This window comes from Phyllobates terribilis, unplaced genomic scaffold, assembly GCF_046119375.1.
Source record: "Phyllobates terribilis strain yellow unplaced genomic scaffold, ASM4611937v1 Scaffold_7__3_contigs__length_470593459, whole genome shotgun sequence".
In the NCBI taxonomy this organism is placed as follows: Eukaryota; Metazoa; Chordata; class Amphibia; order Anura; family Dendrobatidae; genus Phyllobates; species Phyllobates terribilis.
In genome coordinates, this window is record NW_027362767.1 from 438,593,780 (window position 1) to 438,611,764 (window position 17,985).

At 51.2% G+C, this 17,985-nt stretch overlaps 3 protein-coding genes across 9 annotated transcripts in view; 2 read left to right on the forward strand and 1 right to left on the reverse strand.

Moving 5' to 3' along the window:
• Positions 1 to 15,612, forward strand: part of LOC141155313 (uncharacterized) — a 30,364-nt gene extending 14,752 nt beyond the window's left edge. The window contains exons 6-7 of the mRNA XM_073642165.1: positions 14,405 to 14,534; positions 15,322 to 15,612. Of these exons, the coding sequence (XP_073498266.1) occupies positions 14,405 to 14,534; positions 15,322 to 15,459 (268 nt within the window). The 3' untranslated portion in view covers positions 15,460 to 15,612. The remainder of the gene's footprint in view (positions 1 to 14,404; positions 14,535 to 15,321) is intronic.
• SATL1 (spermidine/spermine N1-acetyl transferase like 1) overlaps positions 1 to 17,985 on the reverse strand; it is a 70,897-nt gene that overhangs the window by 36,301 nt on the left and 16,611 nt on the right. The gene's annotated exons all lie outside the window — the stretch shown is intronic.
• The window catches only part of ZNF711 (zinc finger protein 711), a 48,569-nt gene continuing 46,470 nt past the window's right edge, over positions 15,887 to 17,985 (forward strand). The window contains exon 1 of one of the 2 annotated variants that reach the window (XM_073642160.1): positions 15,887 to 16,398. The gene's annotated coding sequence lies outside the window, so the exon portion shown is untranslated. The remainder of the gene's footprint in view (positions 16,399 to 17,985) is intronic. The other variant, XM_073642161.1, reaches the window with a different exon arrangement.

A 17,985-nucleotide genomic window follows, 5' to 3' on the forward strand; every position in this document is an offset into this window, starting at 1 on the left:
GCTTCGGTTGCCCCTGGTAGAAGACCAAGATACGATCCCTACCCAGGAAGGCAGAAGATGGAATGTGGGCAACCGTACCACCTGAACGCTTAAGTTTTACCATAAACGTCCAGGCCCCTGACCAAATACCAAACTCGTCGCGGTTTTTCTTTGGCATCTCCACCACCTCTCCATACCGACCAAGCCACGTCATGATGTCATAGCAAGAAAGCGACTCGTTACGAGTCATCACGGTCACTTTCTTGATCTGGTTTTGGCGAGACACTGCCTGAACGGCAAAGTCTCGCCAGTCGGGCTCATTTTTTGCCAACTCATAATTCGCCCAGAAGAGCTCAAGCCCCTCCGGCCGAACAAAGCTGACATCAAACTCAGGCGTGGAATAGGGATGTATCAAGGCGTAGATGTCAATCGCCTTGAAGCCCATCCTCAGCAGGAGCTCCTCAACTTTAGACCTTGGCGGACATGCATCACTGCCCCTCCACCGAAGACGGACCACATTCCTACGCACACTGCCTGGCCCGGCTGTTGGGAGGGACCACACTGTATCTCCCCCTTTTTGCTCTCGGAAGGCCCCGAGGCCATGCCTCTCTATCCAGAAGGATAGATCAACCTCTCGACCCTCTACCATTAGTGATCTCTCCCCCTTCTTTAGAGCCTCCAGAAGGCGCCGTTGCAACATGCCGTCCCCAAAGCCCGGAGACGAGGAGGATGCCCTATTTGCCCCGGAGGTGACACTGGCATAACTCTGGACAGGTGTTGCCACCCCCGGGGGGGCAACCGGACCAGTGACCACATCAGCCCCAACAGTATCACCATTACCCACCTCCATCTCACCCTCCACCAAACCAGCAACCACACCACTAGACAATGAATTATCCTCATTCACCTCCACCACCACATTCATTCCTGCTGGACCAGTAACAATGGTGGATGACCTTTTGAACTCCGCATCTGGCACAAGGGGCTCAGTCACCTCCATAGAGCTGGAGGTGACCTCACCCCCGGTCTTATGTGTGCCCTCCACATCATCGGTCGGTAATTTCCGCTGTTTGGCATTTGGTATAATGTGCCGCTGATCTCTAGCTGCAGTTAGGCGCCGCTGATCTTTAGCATCAGGATCTTCCGGACCAGCGACGCCAACACAAAATAGCACTTTCGTGGGAGGACCGGAACGCTCAGCCCCAACTGCCTCCTCACACTGCCGCCGCTTCTCAACTAAGTGATCAGCGGCAACAGCATTCAGAGGCGCCGAGGCTACCGGAGCTGCCCCCGACACCGGGCTGCTCCCCCCTCCCACTGAGGAGCGCACCACAGCATCGTGGCCTGATGGAATGCCCGCCGCCGGGCCGCCCTCACTGTCCACCCTCTCGGCTGATGCACCTCCTGCTACGTCCCCACTACTACAAGCAGAGACGGAGCTCTGCGCCTCACTACCGCGCTCTGTAATCTCCCCGCGCCTTTGCACCGGATCCACAGCAGAACCCGGGCTGGGCTGGGCAACGGGGCTTATACAGCGAGCTGAGCCTGCCGCCGACTCAGGGGGTACAGGGAGGGGGGCATATATGTATCTTACCGCTTCCTGCAGCTTTGGCTTGGTCTTCTTTGCCTTTTTGTGGTCCCCAGGTGCCTCTTCTGGTAGATCGTCACCAAGATGGAAGTTTTGGAGGCACACTGGGGACTCCAGGAGCTTAATCTCCGCCATTAGCGCCCCTCCCTGGCCGCTGCTGTCACTGTCCTCCCCAGAGCCGGCAGAACTGCGACCGGATGTCACTGTCGCCTGTACTGCAGGGAGCTCGCTGCACGTGGCCTGCGGGTGACTTTGCAGGCTGCCAGGTGGGGCTTGCTGCTGGTCATCATCACTCTCATCATCCACCTGGCTCTCAGGCTGCAGCCCTATCTGCCTTTGCTCTCTGGTATCAGCCATTTCTCTGTAGCGGTCTTCATTTATAAGTTTTTCTTTGAAAGGACCACTCTGCTCCCTGATGGTGGCTTTCCTAAGTTCCAGGTGTTGAATTTCACTGCTCAGTCTTTTTACCTCGGCTTGGAGTTTTGCCTTCCTTGGTTTGGAGGCCCCCGCAGCTTTGGCGCTTGTGCAGCGCAGCTCCTCCCGGAGCCTCCTGATGAGCTTACTGGCATCTTCATACTCACGGAGGTGGATCATGACCCGGGAGGCATAGGTGGAAACAGATTCCCGGGGTCCCTGCAGCGCCCATTCCCCCTCAGGGAGGTCGGCCTCGCCTCCGTGAGCACTCAGCTTTCCTCCGGAAGGAGCGCCATCTTGCACGCCGCTGTCAGGCTTTTCCTCCATGCTGGAAGCCTTGCGGCTTCTGGGGGTCTCCACAATCCCGGGGGGAGTAGGAGCCACATTGCTGCGACTCCTGGTGCAGCGTCTCACCCCCGAGTCCTCTGATGTGCAGGCCGGTTGCTGGTTTCTTCTGCCCCCCGCCGGCCTGGTTCGGGAAGCAGAAGCCTGGGACTTGGCTCCATCACTCATCCCAGAAACCCGCTCCCTCCCTGGGAAAGAGAGAAAGCAGGTCCCCAGGTGGAGAGGTGTTGGTTTCTCAGAGATCAGGAGCTCACAGCAGGATCTGAAGCCACCACACCCGCAATCACCACACTGACTAGCAGCTGATCAGAGCTGCACTCACTATTCTGCTGGTGGAGTCACTGTGTACATACATTACATTACTGATCCTGAGTTACCTCCTGCATTATACTCCAGAGCTGCACTCACTATTCTCCTGGTGCAGTTTCTGTGTACATACATTACATTACTGATCCTGAGTTACCTCCTGCATTATACTCCAGAGCTGCACTCACTATTCTCCTGGTGCAGTCTCTGTGTACATACATTACATTACTGATCCTGTACTGATCCTGAGTTACATCCTGTATTATACTCCAGAGCTGCACTCACTATTCTGCAGGTGCAGTCACTGTGTACATACATTACATTACTGATCCTGTAGTACATCCTGTATTATACTCCAGAGCTGCACTCACTATTCTGCTGGTGCAGTCACTTTGTACATATATTACATTACTGATCCTGAGTTACATCCTGTATTATACTCCAGAGCTGCACTCACTATTCTGCTGGTGCAGGCACTGTGTACATATATTACATTACTGATCCTGAGTTACATCCTGTATTATACTCCAGAGCTGCACTCACTATTCTGCTGGTGCAGTCACTGTGTACATATATTACATTACTGATCCTGAGTTACCTCCTGTATTATACTCCAGAGCTGCACTCACTATTCTGCTGGTCAGTCACTGTGTACATATATTACATTACTGATCCTGTACTGATCCGGAGTTACATCCTGTATTATACTCCAGAGCTGCACTCACTATTCTGCTGGTGCAGTCACTGTGTACATACATTACATTACTGATCCTGTACTGATCCTGAGTTACATCCTGTATTATACTCCAGAGCTGCACTCACTATTCTGCTGGTGCAGTCACTGTGTACATATATTACATTACTGATCGTGAGTTACCTCCTGTATTATACTCCAGAGCTGCACTCACTATTCTGCTGGTCAGTCACTGTGTACATATATTACATTACTGATCCTGTACTGATCCGGAGTTACATCCTGTATTATACTCCAGAGCTGCACTCACTATTCTGCTGGTGCAGTCACTGTGTACATACATTACATTACTGATCCTGTACTGATCCGAAGTTACATCCTGTATTATACTCCAGAGCTGCACTCACTATTCTGCTGGTGCAGTCACTGTGTACATACATTACATTACTGATCCTGTACTGATCCGGAGTTACATCCTGTATTATACTCCAGAGCTGCACTCACTATTCTGCTGGTGCAGTCACTGTGTACATACATTACATTACTGATCCTGAGTTACATCCTGTATTATACTCCAGAGCTGCACTCACTATTCTGCTGGTGCAGTCACTGTGTACATATATTACATTACTGATCCTGAGTTACATCCTGTATTATACTCCAGAGCTGCACTCACTATTCTGCTGGTGCAGTCACTGTGTACATATATTACATTACTGATCCTGAGTTACATCCTGTATTATACTCCAGAGCTGCACTCACTATTCTGCTGGTGCAGTCACTGTGTACATATATTACATTACTGATCCTGAGTTACCTCCTGTATTATACTCCAGAGCTGCACTCACTATTCTGCTGGTGCAGTCACTGTGTACATACATTACATTACTGATCCTGAGTTATATCCTGTATTATACTCCAGAGCTGCACTCACTATTCTGCTGGTGCAGTCACTGTGTACATACATTACATTACTGATCCTGAGTTACATCCTGTATTATACTCCAGAGCTGCACTCACTATTCTGCTGGTGGAGTCACTGTGTACATACATTACATTACTGATCCTGAGTTACATCCTGTATTATACTCCAGAGCTGCACTCACTATTCTGCTGGTGCAGTCACTGTGTACATATATTACATTACTGATCCTGAGTTACATCCTGTATTATACTCCAGAGCTGCACTCACTATTCTGCTGGTGCAGTCACTGTGTACATATATTACATTACTGATCCTGAGTTACCTCCTGTATTATACTCCAGAGCTGCACTCACTATTCTGCTGGTGCAGTCACTGTGTACATATATTACATTACTGATCCTGAGTTACATCCTGTATTATACTCCAGAGCTGCACTCACTATTCTGCTGGTGGAGTCACTGTGTACATACATTACATTACTGATCCTGAGTTACATCCTGTATTATACTCCAGAGCTGCACTCACTATTCTGCTGGTGCAGTCACTGTGTACATATATTACATTACTGATCCTGAGTTACCTCCTGTATTATACTCCAGAGCTGCACTCACTATTCTGCTGGTGCAGTCACTGTGTACATATATTACATTACTGATCCTGAGTTACATCCTGTATTATACTCCAGAGCTGCACTCACTATTCTGCTGGTGGAGTCACTGTGTACATACATTACATTACTGATCCTGAGTTACATCCTGTATTATACTCCAGAGCTGCACTCACTATTCTGCTGGTGCAGTCACTGTGTACATACATTACATTACTGATCCTGAGTTACATCCTGTATTATACTCCAGAGCTGCACTCACTATTCTGCTGGTGGAGTCACTGTGTACATACATTACATTACTGATCCTGAGTTACATCCTGTATTATACTCCAGAGCTGCACTCACTATTCTGCTGGTGCAGTCACTGTGTACATATATTACATTACTGATCCTGAGTTACATCCTGTATTGTACTCCAGAGCTGCACTCACTATTCTGCTGGTGCAGTCACTGTGTACATATATTACATTACTGATCCTGAGTTACCTCCTGTATTATACTCCAGAGCTGCACTCACTATTCTGCTGGTGCAGTCACTGTGTACATATATTACATTACTGATCCTGAGTTACATCCTGTATTATACTCCAGAGCTGCACTCACTATTCTGCTGGTGCAGTCACTGTGTACATACATTACATTACTGATCCTGAGTTACATCCTGTATTATACTCCAGAGCTGCACTCACTATTCTGCTGGTGCAGTCACTGTGTACATATATTACATTACTGATCCTGAGTTACCTCCTGTATTATACTCCAGAGCTGCACTCACTATTCTGCTGGTGCAGTCACTGTGTACATATATTACATTACTGATCCTGAGTTACATCCTGTATTATACTCCAGAGCTGCACTCACTATTCTGCTGGTGCAGTCACTGTGTACATATATTACATTACTGATCCTGAGTTACATCCTGTATTAGGCTATGTGCCCACGATGCAGAAATGCTCAGGATTTTTTCCTGAGCGTTTCTGCATCTCCCTGGCAGAAAAAAACGCATGCGCATTGTACATGCGGATTGTACATGCGGATTGTACATGCGGATTGTACATGCAGATTGTACATGCGGATTGTACATGCGGATTGTACATGCAGATTGTACATGCAGATTGTACATGCGTTTTCCTGCCATTGACATGCGGAAATGGAGCGGTTACCCACTGACATTTCCGCATGCGGACTGACAAGCGCTTTCCAGGCGATTTTAGCATCACTTGGAAAGTGCTTGACAACTAGGTCACACTATATAAATCCATGCAAACAGCATGGATTTATATAGTGTGACCCGAGAGAGTGGTTAAAAATAAAAAAATAAATATATACTTACCCTCCGATGGCCCGCACTGTCTTGTTTCGCTCGGTCCCGGCTGCCGGCAGCGGTGGATTGAAAGACCTGCCGACTTCAGCGTCGCGTGACCCGTCACATGACTCTGACGTCAGCGCAGGTCCTTCAATCCACTGCGAAGTGTTGGGAAGCAAGTAGGAGCGCAGCGCGGGCCGCCGGAAGGTAAATATTCATTTATTTTTTATTTTATTCTTTTTTTACAGATTTTTTAATGGTACCTGGGTCCGGAGGAGAGTCTCCTGTCCTCTACACCCGGGTACCATCCACACATTAGAACGCGCCAATTACGCCAGTACAGATGCAGTCTTGCGGAATTGGCGCATTCTAATGCAAGTCAATGGCGGCGGAAATGCAGCATTTCCGCAAAATAATTTGTAGTGCTGCGTTTTTTTCCGCAATGATAATCCGCAGTGGAAATTTCCGCAGCATGTGCACAGCACACGCGGATTATCATTGGGGGACATAGCAGACCTTCTACCAAGCGTTTTTAATGCGTTTCCGCAGCTGCAAAAACGCTGCAGAAACGCATTAAAAACGCATCGTGGGCACACACTCCAGAGCTGCACTCACTATTCTGCTGGTGCACTCTTTGTGTACATACATTACATTACTGATCCTGTACTGATCCTGAGCTACATCCTGTATTATACTCCAGAGCTGCACTCACTATTCTTCTGGTGCAATCACTGTGTACATACAGGTGCATCTCACAAAATTAGAATATCATCTAAAAGTTAATTTATTTCAGTTCTTCAATACAAAAAGTGAAACTCCTATATTATATAGAGTCATTACACACAGAGTGATCTACGTATTCCAAGTGTTTATTTCTGTTAATGTTGATGATTATGGCTTACAGCCAATGAAAACACAAAAGTCATTATCTCAGTAAATTGCAATAATTAACAAAAAACACCTGTAAAGGCTTCCTAAGCGTTTAAAAAGGTCCCTTAGTCTGTTTCAGTAGGCTCCACAATCATGGGGAAGACTACTGAGTTGACAGATGTCCAGAAGGCAGTCACTGACACACTCCACAAGGTCCCAGAGTCTGGAGGAAGAGCGGAGAGGCCACAATCCAAGCTGCTGGAGGTCTAGTGTGAAGTTTCCACAATCAGTGATGGTTTGGGGGGCCATGTCATCTGCTGGTGGAGGTCCACTGTGTTTTATCAAGACCAAAGTCAGCGACGCCGTCTACCAGGACATTTTACAGCACTTCATGCTTCCCTCTGCCGACAAGCTTTATGGAGATGGAAATGTCATTCTCCAGCAGGACTTGGCCCCTGTCCACACGGCCAAAAGTACCAATACCTGGTTTACACACAACAGGATCACTGAGCTTGATTGGCCGCAAACTCACCTGACCTTAACCCCATAGAGAATCTATTATAGAGAATCTATGGGGTATTGTCAAGAGGAAGATGAGAGACACCAGACCCAACAATGCAGACGAGCTGAAGGCGGCTATCAAAGCCACCTGGGCTTCCATAACACCTCAGCAGAGCCACAGGCTGATCCCTCCATTTTTTCAAGCTGTTGTTACAAAGTATTCTAATTTACTGAGATAATGACTTTTGTGTTTTCATTGGCTGTAAGCCATAATCAAATTCACTTTTTTGATGATATTCTAATTTAGTGAGATGCACCTGTACTTTACATTACTGATCCTGAGTTACGTCCTGTATTATACTCCAGAGCTGCACTCACTACTCTGCTGGTGCAGTCACTGTGTACATACAGTGCCTACAAGTAGTATTCAACCCCCTGCAGATTTAGCTGGTTGACACATGCGGAATTAACTTGGCATTGTGACATTTGTACTGTAGATCAGCCTGGAAGTGGGAAATGCACGGCAGCAAATTTTGTTTTTATTATTTATTTTTATTTTTTTTTAAAACGTTAAAAGTTAATTCAGAGTGTCATTTATTATTCAACCCCTCAAACCACAAGAATTCTGTTTGGTCCCCCTAAAGTATTAAGAAGTAGTTCAGGCACCAAGAATAATGAGCTTCACATGTGTGGATTAAAGATCTCTTTTGCCAGCCTTTTCTGACTATTTAAGACCCTCCCCAAACTTGTGAACTCAGACATGGTTAACATGGGAAAGACAAAGGAGCATTCCAAGGCCATCAGAGACAAGATCGTGGAGGGTCACAAGGCTGGCAAGGGGTACAAAACCCTTTCCAAGGAGTTGGGCCTACCTGTCTCAACTGTTGGGAGCATCATCCGTAAGTGGAAGGCTTATGGAACTACTGTTAGCCTTCCACGGCCTGGACAGCCTTTGAAAGTGTCCTCCCGTGCCGAGGCCAGGCTTGTCCGAAGAGTCAAGGCTAACCCAAGGACAACAAGGAAGGAGCTCCGGGAAGATCTCATGGCAGTGGGGACATTGGTTTCAGTCAATACCATAAGTAACGTATTCCACCGCAATGGTCTCCGTTCCAGACGAGCCCGTAAGGTACCTTTACTTTCAAAGCGTCATGTCAAGGCTCGTCTACAGTTTGCTCATGATCACTTGGAGGACTCTGAGACAGACTCGTTCAAGGTTCTATGGTCTGATGAGACCAAGATCTAGATCTTTGGTGCCAACCACACACGTGACGTTTGGAGACTGGATGGCACTGCATACGACCCCAAGAATACCATGTAACATACCTGGCGGCGTCCTTGCATGGTGGTCCATCTCCCACTGTGCAAGAGGGCGCACTTGATCTCCTGTCCAGAATGTCTCTCTGGCTTCCCTCCATGCTGTCTGTTTGTGTCTGTGTCTGTTTCTGCTGCTTAAGGGCGGCGCCCGATCACTTCCTGCCTTTTGTACCTGCTGTGGGTCACACCCCTTGTGCGTCCTCAGCCTATCGCTGTCTGTCTCTTGGTATATAGCTCTGCAGCTCCCTTCTATCCCGGCCTGAGCATAGTGTTTCCTTCAGTGTGTGCTTGCACTCTAAAGGTGCCAGGTCCCGTCTCTTCCCTCCTGCCTTCTAGGGGCCGATTACCTAGACCCGTTCCTGTATCTTGTCTGACCTGTCTGAACTCGCTCCTTGCCTGTTCCTCTTGCCTTCTAGTGGCCGATTTCCTAGACCCGCTCCTGTGTCTGGTCTGTCCTGTCTGAACATGCTCCTTGCCTGTTCGTTCCGCCTTCTAGTGGCCGATTTCCTAGACCCGCTCCTGCGTCTGGTCTGTCCTGTCTGAACACGCTCCTTGCCTGTTCGTTCCGCCTCTCTGGGGGCCGTATTCCCAGACCCGCTCCTGTATCCCTCTGCAGTGTCGGTCTCCTCCGTACACTCAGTTCCAGTCTGAACTCTCTCCTGTCCTTTACCTGTTTTGCCTCTATGTCCGTTCCCTTCCTTTTTCTGCAGAGTCTGAACTCGTACCTAACTCCTGCTTGTTGTCTCTGCAAGTACTGTGTGAGTATCTGGCTCTGTCTTTCCCTTCCTGTCTGTTCCGTGTGAACAGAGCCCTGTCCTCCCTGCTCAGCCTTGTCTGCACTCTAGCTGTGCTTGCCTGTAACCCTCTGCCTGTATTGTTCCTGAGTCCCGGTGTGTACTGGGTCCTATCCCGCCTGTGTTCCTACCTGCTAGTGCCTCCCTGTCTGCACTCTAGCTGTGCTTGCCTTTACCCCCCTGCCTGCATACCTGCCTGCATACCAGTTGTGCCTGCCTATACCCACCAGTCTGTGTGCCAGCCTACCAGCCTGTTCCTGTATTCCCCTGTGTGGGTCAACAGCCGTGTCCGGGGTCTGTCCTGGAGTAGCACCTGGTCCCTCTGCTCGGTTCCTCCTTGGTGCACTGGCGTCGTATGCCGTCGTGCGACCCTGGTCGGATCGGGTGAATACTTAGTCACGCCCCTCCAGGCATTCACTCTCCGGCACGGTCCAGTGGAATCACTATCAATCCCATGCACACGCCGCTTAGCCCGGGCGTGTGCATAACAGCATGCTCAGGCCGTGGTTCCCGTTGAGCCCCACGGCCTTCGCTCTCTGAGAAGTTTTTTCCAGCGAATACATGCATTAAAATAAACAAATATATTTTTTTTCCCTTTAGCTGAGTTCCAGGCGAATTGCGCACCCGTCCAGATGGATCTATCAGCTCTCGTTCCTGCGGATCCGCCACGTTACTATGGGGATCCAAGACAGTGTCGTGCATTTGTGGAGCAATGCATGCTACACTTTAAGGCCTACCCTCTCTATTTTCCTTCCGATTGGGCTAAAGTGGCCTTTATGATTGACTACCTAGCGGGTGATGCCTTGAAATGGGTCACCCCCCTATGGGAAGCATGGGATCCTGTCATCCTTGACCTGCAGGCCTTCCTGGTGGCCTTTCGTATGGTCTTCGAGGACCCTAACTCTGAAGCCCCTGCTGAAGCTTCACTTCCCAATATCCCGGAGCAGCCCCGACAGGTAATGTGTGTGGGTAGCGCAATAGTCCTCCAGCCCAATGAGACTACTGCCCACCCAGAATCCTCACAGGGTGACTACGCTTTCCGGAATACTTCTCCCAACCTCAAGAGGCAGTCCAGACGTGCTAGACTTAGAGGCAAGCAGTCACGCCTGGGTCTGTCCTCCCTGAGACCTCCTGAACCCTTCGGGGTGCCACCTGGTGGTGAATGGACAGAGACTTTCCTATATCCTGGATCTGATACCTCACTCGCTTCGTCCAGTGAGTCCAACCTAGTGTACTCCGAAGCAGAGGTTACTCCCGAGTCTCTACACCCCTCCGACCAGGCGGAGGACCTCCAGTTGTGTTTAGAACCCTTCGGGGTGCCACCTGGTGGTGAATGGACAGAGACTTTCCTATATCCTGGACCTGATACCTCGCTCGCTTCGTCCAGTGAGTCCAACCTAGTGTACTCCGAAGCAGAGGTTACTCCCGAGTCTCTACACCCCTCCGACCAGGCGGAGGACCTCCAGTTGTGTTCAGAACCCTTCGGGGTGCCACCTGGTGGTGAATGGACAGAGACTTTCCTATACTCGGTACCCGATACCTCGCCTGCTTCCTCCAGTGAGTCCGACCTAGTGTTCTCCGAAGCAGAAGTTACTCCCGAGTCTCTACACCCCTCCGACCAGGCGGAGGACCTCCAGTTGTGTTTAGAACCCTTCGGGGTGCCACCTGGTGGTGAATGGACAGAGACTTTCCTATTTCCTGTACCTGATACCTTGCCTGCTTCCTCCAGTGAGTCCGACCTAGTGTACTCTGAAGCAGATGTTTTCTCTGAGCCTCAGTACTCTTCTGACCCGGCGGAGGACCTCCAGTTGTTTCCTGAATCCTCCGGGGTACCACCAGATAACAAAGAGACAGCGACTTTTCCTCATTATGTACCTGATAACCCGTTTATTTCTTCCTGTGAGCCTGACAAGATGTACCTCGAAGCAGAGATTACCCTCAAGTCTCTGTCCCCCTCCAACCCAGTGAACGACTGGTCCTCGAATTCCCTGCGGAAGATTCTGGCAGGCCTGAAGAAGAGGGGGCGTAAGGGGGGAGGTACTGTAACATACCTGGCGGCGTCCTTGCATGGTGGTCCATCTCCCACTGTGCAAGAGGGCGCACTTGATCTCCTGTCCAGAATGTCTCTCTGGCTTCCCTCCATGCTGTCTGTTTGTGTCTGTGTCTGTTTCTGCTGCTTAAGGGCGGCGCCCGATCACTTCCTGCCTTTTGTACCTGCTGTGGGTCACACCCCTTGTGCGTCCTCAGCCTATCGCTGTCTGTCTCTTGGTATATAGCTCTGCAGCTCCCTTCTATCCCGGCCTGAGCATAGTGTTTCCTTCAGTGTGTGCTTGCACTCTAAAGGTGCCAGGTCCCGTCTCTTCCCTCCTGCCTTCTAGGGGCCGATTACCTAGACCCGTTCCTGTATCTTGTCTGACCTGTCTGAACTCGCTCCTTGCCTGTTCCTCTTGCCTTCTAGTGGCCGATTTCCTAGACCCGCTCCTGTGTCTGGTCTGTCCTGTCTGAACATGCTCCTTGCCTGTTCGTTCCGCCTTCTAGTGGCCGATTTCCTAGACCCGCTCCTGCGTCTGGTCTGTCCTGTCTGAACACGCTCCTTGCCTGTTCGTTCCGCCTCTCTGGGGGCCGTATTCCCAGACCCGCTCCTGTATCCCTCTGCAGTGTCGGTCTCCTCCGTACACTCAGTTCCAGTCTGAACTCTCTCCTGTCCTTTACCTGTTTTGCCTCTATGTCCGTTCCCTTCCTTTTTCTGCAGAGTCTGAACTCGTACCTAACTCCTGCTTGTTGTCTCTGCAAGTACTGTGTGAGTATCTGGCTCTGTCTTTCCCTTCCTGTCTGTTCCGTGTGAACAGAGCCCTGTCCTCCCTGCTCAGCCTTGTCTGCACTCTAGCTGTGCTTGCCTGTAACCCTCTGCCTGTATTGTTCCTGAGTCCCGGTGTGTACTGGGTCCTATCCCGCCTGTGTTCCTACCTGCTAGTGCCTCCCTGTCTGCACTCTAGCTGTGCTTGCCTTTACCCCCCTGCCTGCATACCTGCCTGCATACCAGTCGTGCCTGCCTATACCCACCAGTCTGTGTGCCAGCCTACCAGCCTGTTCCTGTATTCCCCTGTGTGGGTCAACAGCCGTGTCCGGGGTCTGTCCTGGAGTAGCACCTGGTCCCTCTGCTCGGTTCCTCCTTGGTGCACTGGCGTCGTATGCCGTCGTGCGACCCTGGTCGGATCGGGTGAATACTTAGTCACGCCCCTCCAGGCATTCACTCTCCGGCACGGTCCAGTGGAATCACTACCAATCACACGCACACGCCGCTTAGCCTGGGCGTGTGCATAACATACCATCCCTACAGTCAAGCATGGTGGTGGCAGCATCATGCTGTGGGGCTGTTTCTCTGCCAAGGGGCCTGGCCATCTGGTCCGCATCCATGGGAAGATGGATAGCATGGCCTATCTGGAGATTTTGGCCAAGAACCTCCGCTCCTCCATCAAGGATCTTAAGATGGGTCGTAATTTCATCTTCCAACAAGACAACGACCCAAAGCACACAGCCAAGAAAACCAAGGCCTGGTTCAAGAGGGAAAAAGTCAAGGTGTTGGAGTGGTCTAGTCAGTCTCCTGACCTTAACCCAATTGAAAACTTGTGGAAGGAGCTCAAGAATAAAGTCCACATGAGACACCCAAAGAACCTAGATAACTTGGAGAAGATCTGCATGGAGGAGTGGGCCAAGATAACTCCACAGACCTGTGCCGGCCTGATCAGGTCTTATAAAAGACGATTATTAGCTGTAATTGCAAACAAGGGTTATTCCACAAAATATTAAACATAGGGGTTGAATAATAATTGACCCACACTTTTATGTTTAAAATTTAATAAAATTCAACTGAGCAACATAACTTTTTGGTTTGTAAGATTTATGCTTCTGTTCATAAATCCTACTCTCGTTTGCAGTTTGAAGGCTCTAACTTATTTGCATCTTATCAAACCAGCTAAATCTGCAGGGGGTTGAATACTACTTGTAGGCACTGTACATTACATTACTGATCCTATACTGATCCTGAGTTACATCCTGAATTATACTCCGGAGCTGCACTCACTATTCTGCTGGTGCAGTCACTGTGTACATGCATTACATTACTGATCCTGAGTTACATCCTGTATTATACTCCAGAGCTGCACTCACTATTCTGCTGGTGGAGTCACTGTGTACATACATTACATTACTGATCCTGAGTTACATCCTGTATTATACTCCAGAGCTGCACTCACTATTCTGCTGGTGCAGTCACTGTGTACATACATTACATTACTGATCCTGTACTGATCCTGAGTTACATCCTGTATTATACTCCAGAGCTGCACTCACTATTCTGCTGGTGCAGTCACTGTGTACATACATTACATTTCTGATCCTGAGTTACATCCTGTATTATACTCCAGAGCTGCACTCACTATTCTGCTGGTGCAGACACTGTGTACATACATTACATTACTGATCCTGAGTTACATCCTGTATTATACTCCAGAGCTGCACTCACTATTCTGCTGGTGTAGTCACTGTGTACATACATTACATTACTGATCCTGAGTTACATCCTGGATTATACTCCGGAGCTGCACTCACTATTCTACTGGTGCAGTCACTGTGTACATACATTACATTACTTATCCTGTACTGATCCTGAGTTACATCCTGAATTATACTCCGGAGCTGCACTCACTGTTCTGATGGTGCAGTCACTGTAGAGTAACAACATCTCTTGTATTGCAGTTATTACTCTGACGTTCCTCCTGTCAGTCGATCCTCCAGTTACTTTGCAGGAAGGCAGCAATCTCAGAATTACGGCCACCGCCTCCCTGAGCAGGACTTCCAGGGCTATGACCAGCAGCAGCAATACTCTGTAAGTGTCAGCTTCTGACTGTGCCGCATCGTTGCCCATATCGGTTATACTCCTGCAAGTCAGCGCTCAAATATAATTGGACACTATGTACACCCTATAGTCAGTATATTGAACGTCCTGCCATTACTTAGCATAACGTTTCTCCATTGGTAAGATCTGTGCTGCTGTTAGGGAATAGAATTATTATGTATTTAAAATACATTTCTTCCTCCTGAATCTTCCCCATCACATGTGAGTGATATGATTGAGGGGTGGAAGGAACCTCAGCAACGAAGTGGAGACCCCGTAATGTTACGGAGCGGGGGGGCTGAGTGCTGAGGAGTAGAGGGCATTAAAGTCCCCACCGCTCTTCTGACCCCATAACTGCAGAGTCCAGACCTCCTCTGATATCAGCACAAACCCTGCGCCCCACAGCTTCATGGCCGAGCAGCTGCATGCAGCCGTACATCGCCAAGCACAATGCCGTGCGTCGGATGGAGTGGTGTAAAGCCGCCACCACTGGACTCTGGAGGAGACTTGTTCTGTGCACTTCTCTATGTGACGGCTCCATATTACTGTCTATGGCTGTAGGTTTGGAGGTGGGTGAGGGGCTCGTGCTTTTCTCCATGTAGCATCATTCTGGATGCAGCTTTGGCTGTGACTGGAGTATGTCTGTTTCCGCCCCGAGCTGCCCTCCTCCGGAGCAGGTGACTGTTTCCTCGCCGTCTCCGGCCGCCGTGTTATGATCACAGTTATGGAGGTTATTTGTCACGTTCACCTAAATCGTGGTCTCTCGTGTCTTTTACAGAGGGTTTCGAGGGCCGCGCCGGCTCCTGCCGATTATCTGCAGCGGTCTGCAGAGCCGTCCAGCCCGAGCACCGCCTGGGACCTCCGGCCTCTCAGCTTTGGACGTCCGCAGGTTATTAAAGCTGTCTACGACTATTAATAACCATTATAATGCGCTCTGCCCGCCTCAGCTTACACGACCTCCATTACTGTAATATTCTGCATTTGTTACAGCAAAGCGATGGATCGCAGCGTCCTCGTTATACCGGATAATCGGCCATCTTTTAATAAAATTGAACAATGTTTTACTGTATCGCTGCCGCGTCCGGCTGTCATGGGTAACATGTTTCATGTATAAAAATAAGGAAAATGGCGGTGTTGCCCATAGCAACCAGATTATGGCTGACCGAAACCAATCAAATCATTGCTTTTATTATCTAGTGAGCAGAGGTGAATAGCAACCAATCACATCATTGCTTTCAATCCCTTCATAGGTATAGGCGCCAATCTGATCACTGCTTTCTATCCCTTCACAGGTATAGCCACCAATCTGATCACTGCTTTCATTCTCTAGAACGGTGACCTTAGCAACCAATGAAATTAGTGTTTATAGCCTTTCGCCAATAGCAACCAATCAAATGGGAGCTTTGTTTTCAGGTGGAAAAATAAAAGCGGTGATCTTAGTGGTTGCTATGGGTAACTGTTCGGCAGTCAGTCGCTGAGCCCTATAGACTGTTCTCTGCTCCTGGTAGCGCGCCGGATAATGGAGGCCCCGGTACAGCGGCAGCACGCGGCCGAGGCCTGGGTGTGAGGAGAGATGTTCACGACCCCGTTACACCCGCAGGGCCGGCGGTGATGAGCCGGTGACTGTCAGGCCTGGGGTCTGTGCTCCAGCCCTGAGGGAGGGAGGGCGGTGCGGCCTGGAGCTGCCGGTTCTCCGCCGCCAGTGACGTGCGGTGTGGAGGGAGGAGGCCGCTCCGGGCCGGGGGGAGGAGGAGGAGGCCGCGCCCGCTCCCCGCTCTCATTGGCCGAAGCCTCGCAGCCCCCTGATCCGGAGACCCGAGACCCCGACGGAGAGAAGACGCCCGGAGCCAGGCAGGTAACCGGGGGGATGGGGGAGGACAGGCCGCGGCCCGGGGACGCCGGAGCCTCCATCTACAGGCCGGAGCAGTGCTGACTGCGCGGAGAGGGGGAAGAGACCCCCGGGTGTGTGACACAGGAGACCCCAATATACAGCTCCTGCTCCTCACACAGGAGACCCCCCCCCCCATATACAGCTCCGGCCTGTCACACAGAAGACTCCCCCCATATACAGCTCCGGCCTGTCACACAGGAGACCCCCCCCCCCCCATATACAGCTCCGGCCTGTCACACAGGAGACCCCCCCCCCCCCATATACAGCTCTGGCCTGTCACACAGGAGACCCCCCCCCCCCCCATATACAGCTCCGGCCTGTCACACAGGAGACTCCCCCCATATACAGCTCTGGCCTGTCACACAGGAGACCCCCCCCCCATATACAGCTCTGGCCTGTCACACAGGAGACCCCCCCCCCCCCCATATACAGCTCCGGCCTGTCACACAGGAGACCCCCCCCCCCATATACAGCTCCGGCCTGTCACACAGGAGACCCCCCCCCATATACAGCTCCGGCCTGTCACACAGGAGACCCCCCCCCCCATATACAGCTCTGGCCTGTCACACAGGAGACCCCCCCCCCCCCATATACAGCTCTGGCCTGTCACACAGGAGACCCCCCCCCCCCCATATACAGCTCCGGCCTGTCACACAGGAGACCCCCCCCCCCCCCCCCATATACAGCTCCGGCCTGTCACACAGGAGACCCCCCCCCATATACAGCTCCGGCCTGTCACACAGGAGACCCCCCCCCCCCATATACAGCTCTGGCCTGTCACACAGGAGACCCCCCCCCCCCCATATACAGCTCCGGCCTGTCACACAGGAGACCCCCCCCCCATATACAGCTCCGGCCTGTCACACAGAAGACTCCCCCCATATACAGCTCTGGCCTGTCACACAGGAGACACCCCCCCCCTCACATGTACAGCTCTGGCCTGTCACACAGAAGACTCCCCCCATGTACAGCTCTGGCCTGTCACACAGGAGACACCCCCCTCCCCCCATATACAGCTCCGGACTGTCACACAGAAGACTCCCCCCACATACAGCTCTGGCCTGTCACACAGAAGACTCCCCCCATATACAGCTCTGGCCTGTCACACAGGAGACACCCCCCTCCCCCCATATACAGCTCCGGCCTGTCACACAGGAGACCAGACCCCCCCCCCCCCCCCCCCCCTCCCCTCACATGTACAGCTCTGGCCTGTCACACAGGAGACCCCCCCCCCTCCCCCTCCATGTACAGCTCTGGCCTGTCACACAGGAGACCCCCCCCCCCCCCCCCCTCCATGTACAGCTCTGGCCTGTCACACAGGAGACCCCCCCCCCCCCCCTCCATGTACAGCTCTGGCCTGTCACACAGGAGACCCCCCCCCCCCCCTCCATGTACAGCTCTGGCCTGTCACACAGGAGACCCCCCCCCCCTCCATGTACAGCTCTGGCCTGTCACACAGGAGACCCCCCCCCCCCCTCCATGTACAGCTCTGGCCTGTCACACAGGAGACCCCCCCCCCTCCATGTACAGCTCTGGCCTGTCACACAGGAG